At 28.4% G+C, this 9660-nt stretch overlaps 1 protein-coding gene across 1 annotated transcript; it reads right to left on the reverse strand.

Annotated features, from left to right (window-relative positions):
• Positions 1-441: 441 nt before the first annotated feature.
• On the reverse strand, positions 442-1332 carry LOC124421372 (putative nuclease HARBI1). The gene is made up of 3 exons (XM_046956467.1): positions 880-1332; positions 727-827; positions 442-672 (listed from the first exon to the last, which is right to left on the reverse strand). Exons 1-3 carry the CDS (start codon positions 974-976, stop codon positions 520-522), a joined length of 351 nt encoding a protein of 116 aa, XP_046812423.1. The 5' UTR covers positions 977-1332; the 3' UTR covers positions 442-519.
• Positions 1333-9660: the final 8328 nt, after the last annotated feature.

Here is a 9660-nt window from a genome sequence, read left to right on the forward strand (position 1 = left end):
AGAGGGTAACGGAATATGAGATCATCATCAGGGGGCTAATTCTCGCACTCGTATACGTACGAAAACATACTCGAATGTACGATTTTTTTTAATTTTGGGATTCTCTTATTCGATAACGAATAAATCATATCGAAATTTTTAATGATGGCATTCGATAACGAGCAATCATTCGAATGCAACCTTGCGAGTTTTTTCTCGAAAGCAAGTTTGCTTTCGAAATAACGTTTTTGTGAAAAAAGTAAATTGGAAAGAACATGTAAGTAATAAATTGTTATTACAACTGGCAAAAAATTATAAATATAATTCTTTTAGGTCAAAAATATCAAAAATAAATTATACTCAAAAAGAAATTCTTGGCAATTTTATGACAAATCATACAGATTTGGCCAAGAACTTACTGCTAAATACTTCCCAAGGGAAAGCAACCAAGGTTCACATGGATATCCCGAATCACCTACATGTAAATATAAACAATATTTTTGTGACGTATTTACAAATATCCAAAATTTATTTTTTGAATTACTTACCTAAGAGCCAAAAATTTCTTAAATTATTATTATATTCTTGTTCGAGATGGATTCTTTCTTCGGATTCCTTCCAAACAAACGAATCATGAGCAGCTCCTCCATATTTAGAATTTATGGCCAAAATTTTATATTGATGGTCGCATATCTATAAATATTTAGGTAACAAACATAAAAGGTGGCTTTATTAATATCTACTTACTATTATTGAATTTAGACTATGAAAGTCTTTCCTGTTAAAAAACATATGCTCGTTTGGAGGTTTTTGCAATCCAAAATGGGTCCCATCAACACACCCAATAACTGTCAAATAAATAAAAGTTAATTGCTACACGTCCATGTTATTTTTACATACCACCTGGAATATTATATTTTGCCATGAAGTTCTCCTTGCATTCGTCACTATTTCTGCAATTGAACGTTATAAATTTTGGACAAAGTTTTCGCTCCATTTCATCCACCACACGCTTTGTAATTTTACTGATCGAACTTTGACTAATGCCTATTAGAAAGTCATTCCCCACTGAATGTTGGAAACCTCCAGAAGCTAAAAGGGATAAGGTAGCGGCTAATTGTATTTTTGGTGGAACTGTAGTAGAAAGTTGCCCTTCAAATACTAATTCGTCAAGAAGAAAATTGAACGCTTCCTTCGATAGCCTAAACCGTTTTTTAAATCTATGAAAAGAATTAGCAGATTATATATGTACATATGTATGTAGGTTTTTTAATTTAAGATCACTTACTCATTATTTTGCAAACTTAAGGGGTCACTAGAATTCCGTATTTTTTTTCCTAATTGCATTTATATTTTCATACTCATCAGAATCCGAGATTGATGAATATATAAATTTTGTTTACATTTCGTTCAGTGTTGTAAAATTTAGCACCAAAGTTTTTACAACACTGAAACAAAAATTCGATTCGTTTCGTATCGAGTAACATCATTACAAAATTACGCACTATCGAAATTTATTTCTATTCGAATTTTATTTCGATCACGACTACGAGAATCACCCCAAAGGATTTCCAATCAAATTCGTTACCGTAACAACAAAACTACACATAAGTTTTATAACATTTTCTTAAAAATTCCAAGCCTTTCTTATTTAACCTGCCCCTAATTCCCGCATAAATACAAATCTCATTCTAATCCAAATTATTTTTTAAAATTTAAATAAGGTATAATTTGTATTATACTAGAGTAATAAACCTACCGAAATGTACGGTAATGTAGTATCAAGTTATCAAGGATGAAAACCTAAACACTGCTTTATCAGTAAAGTTTAATTAGAATTCTACTGAAGTCATAAACCGACAGAAATGTACGGTAATGTAGTACTAAGTTATTTAGGATGAATACCTAAAACACTGCTTTATCCGTAAACTTCCGGCTTTATTAACTTTACCGAATTAGCCAAGTCACCAAATCGGCAAAAGCATCTCTACAGCAGTGTTGCCAGAAAAATTTTAAATTTCATTATGAAATAATTCCTATGTGTAACTGCATGGTTGAACTTAATTTTTATATACAGTGGTGGTAAATGTAATATATTGTGGTAAAAACTAAAATTTCTAAAAAAATTTGTATATTTCTTGTTCCGTCGTATTTTATTGGTATTCAAAAAATCGGGTATTGGAAAAAATAATTTAAACGATTCATAGTATTTAATAGGGGTCATAACCTAAGATTTCAAACGGAAGTTTTTGATTCGATTTTAAATATTTTAATAATAAATGTTCCTAATATAAATTTGTTTTTTTATGATAAAGTTTGTGTTTTTAGAGTTTGTTTTACGATATGGTTCCTGACAGCTGATAACCTAAGATTTCAAACGGAAGTTTTTGATTCGATTTTAAATATTTTAATCATAAATTTGATTTTTATGATAAAATTGATTTTTATGATAAAGTTTGTGTTTTTAGAGTTTGATTTACGATATGGTTCCTAACAGCTGATTCAGTTTATTAGGTATGTAAGTATATTGGAAATAATACAAGTATATGGAAACATTACAATCTAATCCAAAAAAAAACTTCTAAAATGAGAAAACAAAATATATTTTTTTATTTTTTACCTTTTCTATTTTTTTATTTTGTAAAAAATACGAAGAATCGTAGTTTTTGACATTTTAATATAAAAGGGCCCATTTTGACTATACTTATAGTTAATTACCAAATAATAACCTAGCTAAAATCAAGATGAATTTAAAAATTTTTAAAACTTTTTGTGTTAATTTAACTTATTTTAATATTATTTTACCAGTTTGTCAAGATACTTTACTATTAAAGTACCATTTTAACCTCCTTGACCGGGTAGAATTGCAAAAATTTTAAATATTTATTGAAAATTGGGTCAAATCGGTGGATTACTATAATTTATAAGTGGATCTAAAACTTCTTAAAAACTAATTTTGTATAAAATTCAACAATGTAAAATATTTCTGTTTATTTTATTTAAGAAGACATTTTTATTGAAAACTATTTGAATACTATTTCTTCGATTGTCAATGTGAGTTTAAGTTATCTAAAAAAACGAAGGCTGATTCATACATATTTGTGTCGAATTTTTATTTGGCAATGAAATATGTGCGATTAAGTGATTTTTGAAAATGGACCTTATATGGGAGATATTACCAATAATGGACAAAAATTGTAGAATGGTATATATGTACACAAAACTCATTGAATTCGAATTTTATCCATATAAATTTATAATTAAAAAAAAAAAAAAATATTTGCGTTTAAGTGATTTTTGTAAAGTGATTCATATATAGAGAAGACAATTTTGTGTTGAATTTAAACATAATAAATTAATGTATCAGTGAAATATAAAGTGATTTTTGGAAATGAATCTTATATGGGACCTATGACCATATACAAAACATATTCATGTTGAATTTTATTTTGATAGTTTTCTATACCCTCCACCACCATCAGTGCTGATAGGTTATATATAAGTTTAACATTCCATGTGTAACACCAAGAAATATTCATCTGAGACCCAACAATGCATATATATTCTGGGTCCATATCAAATTCTGAGTCGTTTTAGCTATGTCCGTCTGTCAGCCTAAATCACGCTCACGTTTCAACTAAGCAAGGGAAGTCAGCCAAATTCATCGATAATATTCAATATTATCCTAAGCAGTTTGGTATTGAAAATGAGCAAAACTGGTTCACTCCGTGAAAAGTTATGAATCAAAATTTAAAACAACCTCCAAAAAAATTATAATTTTTTACACATTCTATTGTAATTTTCTCGAAACCTATACAAGATAATTCCACGAAAATCACCATACATTGGTTTTTGCCAGAATCGGTTCACAATTTCATATACCTCTCATACAAAAGTACATATTCCCGGAAAATGGTCTTTTTGTTAATAATTTCCGTCACAATGTCGATATCTTTACAAATTAAAATACTATGTCAATAGAATACATTCAGAGCAAAAATTTTCTGAATCGGTCCATAATTGGACATAACTCCTATACAAGGTCCCCTTTCGAAAATTTGGTACAATTATTACTTCCACATACAGAAATATTTGGCATAAATAATACTTTTTGTACGCACAAATGTTATTTCAACATATTTTTCACGATCGGTTCATTCTTGGTCATAGCTCCTATACAAGGTTCCCTCTCGAAAAATCACTTAAATTACGCTATAAAATTGTTTAACGATCGGTCCATATTTGGTCATAGCTCTTATACTAAGTCCAGAAAATCACTAAGATTCACAATATATATTACCAAATAATAATACAGATACAGAATTTTGAAATTTTGTCATTAGTTTTTTATACAAAAAATCTATCTCACCTGTATGGGACCAATCGCACCCGTGTTATGAATCGATTACGAAAAAAAAATTGAAATAGATTTTTTGTATAAAAAACTAATGACAAAATTTCAAAATTCTGTATCTGTATTATTATTTGGTAATATATATTGTGAATCTTAGTGATTTTCTGAACTTAGTATAAGAGCTATGATCAAATATGGACCGATCGTTAAACAATTTTATAGTGTAATTTAAGTGATTTTTCGGGAGGGAACCTTGTATAGGAGCTATGACCAAGAATGAACCGATCGTGAAAAATATGTTGAAATAACATTTGTGCGTACAAAAATATTATTTATGCCAAATATTTTATGGGTATCACTATTTGGTAATGAATTATGTGCCTTTAAGTGTTTTTCTAAAAAGGATCTTGAATAAGAGCTTTGATCAATTATGGACCGATAGGAAAAAAATGTACAGTATTATTTCTCTGTATATAAGCAATATTTGTACCAAATTTTATATTGATATCTTAGTTTAATAATGAGTTATGCGCCTTTAAGTAATTTTCGGGAAGTGACCTTGTATGGGAGCTATGACCAATTATGGGTCGATCCAAAAAAAACTTTCATATTAACATTTCTGTATATAAGAGCAATATTTGTACCAAATTTTATATGTACATCTTAATTTTGTAATGAGTTATGCGCCTTTAAGTAATTTGTATGGGAGCTAGGAACAATTATGAACCGATGATACCAAACTTTTTATGGATATCTTAATTTAGTAATGAGTTGAATTATCTTGCATAGGTTTCGAGAAAATTACATTAATGTGTAAAAAATTATAATTTTTTTGGAGGTTGTTTTAAATTTTGATTCATAACTTTTCACGGAGTGAACCAATTTTGCTCATTTTTATTGCCAAACTGCTTATGATAATATTGAATATTATCGATGAATTTGGCTGACTTCCTTTGCTTAGTTGAAACGTGAGCGTGATTTAGGCAGACAGACGGACATAGCTAAATCGACTCAGAATTTGTTATGGACCCAGAATATATATGCATTGTTGGGTCTCAGATGAATATTTCTTGGTGTTACACACGGAATGTTAAACTTATATATAACCTATCAGCACTGATGGTGGTGGAGGGTATAGAAAACTATCAAAATAAAATTCAACATGAATATGTTTTGTATATGGTCATAGGTCCCATATAAGATTGATTTCCAAAAGTCACTTTATATTTCATTGATACATTAATTAATATGAATCACTTTACAAAAATCACTTAAACGCAAATATTTTTTTTTTATTATAAATTTATCTGGATAAAATTCGACTTCAAGAGTTTTGTGTACATATATACCATTCTACAATTTTTGTCCATTATTGGTAATATCTCCCATTTAAGGTCCACTTTCAAAAATCACTTAATCGCACATATTTCATTGCCAAATAAAATTCCGACACAAATATGTATGAATCAGCCTTCGTTTTTTTAGATTACTTAAACTCACATTGACAATCGAAGAAATTGTATTCAAATAGTTTTCAATAAAAATGTCTTCTTAAATAAAATAAACAGAAATATTTTACATTGTTGAATTTTATACAAAATTAGTTTTTAAGAAGATTTCCAGTCAAAAAAGTTTTAGATCCACATATAAATTATAGTAATCCACCCAATTTTTAAGTAATATTTAAAATTTTTGCAATTCTACCCGGTCAAGGAGGTTAAAATGGTACTTAAATAGTAAAGTATCTTGACAAAATGGTAAAATAATATTAAAATAAGTTAAATTAACACAAAAAGTTTTAAAAATTTTATGTACTAAAATTCCCCTAAAACTATTATCATATTGATCTCTTTTCTCTATTTATGTTATTTTGAAATTTGAAATTTATAAAACTAATATCTTTAAAATACACTATGGTGAAGGGTATATAAGATATATAGCACTCTTACATCAGAACCTATAAAAGCGGACTTTTTGGTACTCTATCGATCTTCAAAAGGTACATTTTGAAATTTCTATAATACTTAACCTAGAAACATAAAATTAAGCATGTATGGCCCTTATTAAGTAAGAACTAGGGATGTCTTATTAAGTAAGAACATCGGGATCCCGAAAAATAAAAATAAATTTTCAAAAAATCTTAATAATTTATCGACAAAAATAACATTTTCTACTTTATATTACAATATGAATACATAAAGTATGTGATTACTAATACAGAAAGCTTTTCCATAAGTATTTTGTGAAATTTTTGGAAATCAATTTAATTCAAAGTACAAAAAATAATAAAATAGTAATTTAAATACAGTGCTTTCTAGATACACCACTTATGTGACCAACCGTCTTAAGCTGAATATCGGATATATGGTTTTTAATGACCGCTAGAGAAACACTACAAAACTGGTCTATATCAAGTATAGCCATCGTAGTTCCAGCATTTACCAAGCTATCTGGAATATTATTTCCAGTAATATATCAATGCCTATTTATTATTGTCCTTCTTATACGCTACACCACTTTAGTGGATTTTACCCGAGTAGCTTATAATTATGTTTAATATACTCGTATATCGACAAAAAAAGCGGCACAACTATGTTTTATACTAGCCTTGAAGACCCTGTTAAATTTCGTGCTTCTTTTGACCCAAAAACTAACCGTAAATTCGTCCTCCAAGTTCAAACGGGGGGCTTGGGGGAAGCCCCAATATAAAGCATATTTCAGAAAATTAGTTTTTTAACAATGAATTGCTTAAATATATCAAAGGCGAGGTGTAAATCAAGTCAAATGCTTTATTATAAAAACTAAATCATAATTTCTTACTTGTTATTTTTAGATATCCGATAGTATCTATGCCTATTTATTGCCCTTTTTATTTTTGATATTTCAGCTTGTAAGTTAGTAGAGTCATATTAAGTCTAAAAAAATTACTCAATGAATAATGTAATTCGATTAAAACATAGACCGAAATGTTTAAAATTTAATGATCCTGCTTATTTTTAATCAAAAACTATTAAAATTCTCTTATTTAATATTTTATAGTGTATAAGTTTAGCGGAAAAACACTTAAAATTCGGGATTTTAAAATCCCGAGACCCTATAGAAAGGGGACTTTTTGGTACTTTATAGTTTTCAAAATGTATTTTTTGAATTTTCTAAAATATCGGTAGTACAACATTAAGAAATAGAGAGGTTACCACAATTTTCCAAATTTAAATTATATTACAATACCTATAAAACGGCTCGCTAAAAAGGTAGCTAGTTTAATAATATTTTCTTTTAAATAAACAAAATAACAATAATAAAATAAACTAAAATGTTTTAATCCCATGCTTCGCACACACACTTAAATACTTTTTAAATATATATTATTTTCCTTGAAATTAACCATGGTCATATACAACAAAAGTAAACAAAGAATTTTGGTACACATTAAAACAGCAGGTTCTAATTTCATCACAATCCAACGTATAAAAATTAAAAATTGTCTCCATGCTTAAAAGTGTTTGTATGTTGTTATACCTACACCACGTTAGTGGGGAGGGTATATTGGTTTTGTGCTGATGTTTGTAACATACAAAAATATTCGCCTATACCCATCTTAAAGTATACCAATCAGCTTAGAATCGATTTCTGAGTTGATTCAGTTGGTCCATTATTTCTCCATACCCGAATAGGGCCTTTAAATTAAATGTTCTATTACGTCAACAAAATTCCACAAAACTTAGTTTTATAGAACTTTTAATGATATTACCGATTTTTGTAATAACTGTAGCCCCCATACAAACACCCTTCAGAAAATAACTTGAAGGTCAAACTCATAGATGGATTTTTAATGTTTACTGAACAAATTTTCAGTATTTAGTAAAGTTTTACAGATTACTGCGAAAAACTGCAATAAATCTACTGGTTATTGCAAAAAAACTGCAGTATTTTACTGATTGCTGAAAATGTGTTTAGAATATTCCGTGCAATCTAATAATTTACTGAAAATTATATTTTCAATATATTTTTGAATATTATACACAAGTAGCTATAGGGAGAATCCATGTGAAAGCGGACAGCAGTCGGATTTACATCTCCGATTTTAATGAAATTTGCCACACATTTTATGGTTTGAAAGTGTTCCTCAAATCCATGACTTTTTGATCGGAACCTCATTCCTGTCCAATAATATCGCGCTTTGAAAATTTAAAAATATGTTAAAATTGTCTAAAAGTATATACACATAATTACTCATAACTTTGAAACTCCTTAAAGTACAGAATATTTTTTGATTTCATTTTAAAGCCAAAGATATTGTTTTTAATATCGCGTAAATAAAAGGTTAAAGGTCAAATTTCAAAGTGTAAAATTCAATGTAAAATATTTCAGTCAGTCCCGTGTTAAAAATTAAACAAGTAGGAAAGTATAGTCGGGCATGGCCGACCATATTTTTTTTTTTATAAAATTTTTATTTTTTGTAAAGAAACTTTTATGTTGAATATTACCATAATTCCAAAATATTTAAGCCATTTATTGATAAAAAACTAAAATTTCTATTGCTGTACAATTGGGGGGAAGACACATTATGACAAAATTACCGTCAGCACTTTTCAGTTGGTTTTCTTTGGGATGACATGGTGTATTATCTATGAGCAACAATGCTTTTAATGGCAACCTTTTAGATTTAAGAAATTCTGTTACCTATTCAAAACACATAAAAAATCAAGCCTTTAGCCAATTAGTCAGACTTCATTCGATTACAATACAAACCTCAGGCACGAACACATTTTTAAACCAATCTTCAAAAATAACTTTTGTTTCCTCTGTAATGAACTGGGTTGTTTTTGAAGTTCTTAAATGCTCGCGGATTTTCCGATTTCCCAATAACTAGCAAATTCAATTTATGAGTTCCATTTACATTCATACAAGTTTATAATGTTATCCTTTCCTTCGAAATTTTACGACGAGCTGATTTTTCCGTGAAAATTACTAGAGTTAAATTTGGCAAAAGTCTAAAAAATAACCCGGCTTCGTTGCAAATTAAAATGTCCAGGCTTTTACTTTATTTTATTATGAAAGTACTGGGCCTTCGATTTTAAAACCTCCTCAGAAATTGGCACATTTTTTGATCTTTAATTTAAAAACCAGTTAAACAAAGCCTTTTTTGGATATTCTGCAGACTTGAGGGTTGATCGATTTCCTGGTCCAGATTCAGTGTTTCTCACAAATTTTTGAATAGAAACCTCATTGTTTTTAATCCTACTAACTGTAGATTTATTAACTTTGTAATCAATATAAATTTTCTTTTCTAACTTCTGTTTTAATGTCAATTTAACAATTTTTTT

This window comes from Lucilia cuprina, chromosome X (assembly GCF_022045245.1).
Source record: "Lucilia cuprina isolate Lc7/37 chromosome X, ASM2204524v1, whole genome shotgun sequence".
Taxonomy (NCBI): Eukaryota; Metazoa; Arthropoda; class Insecta; order Diptera; family Calliphoridae; genus Lucilia; species Lucilia cuprina.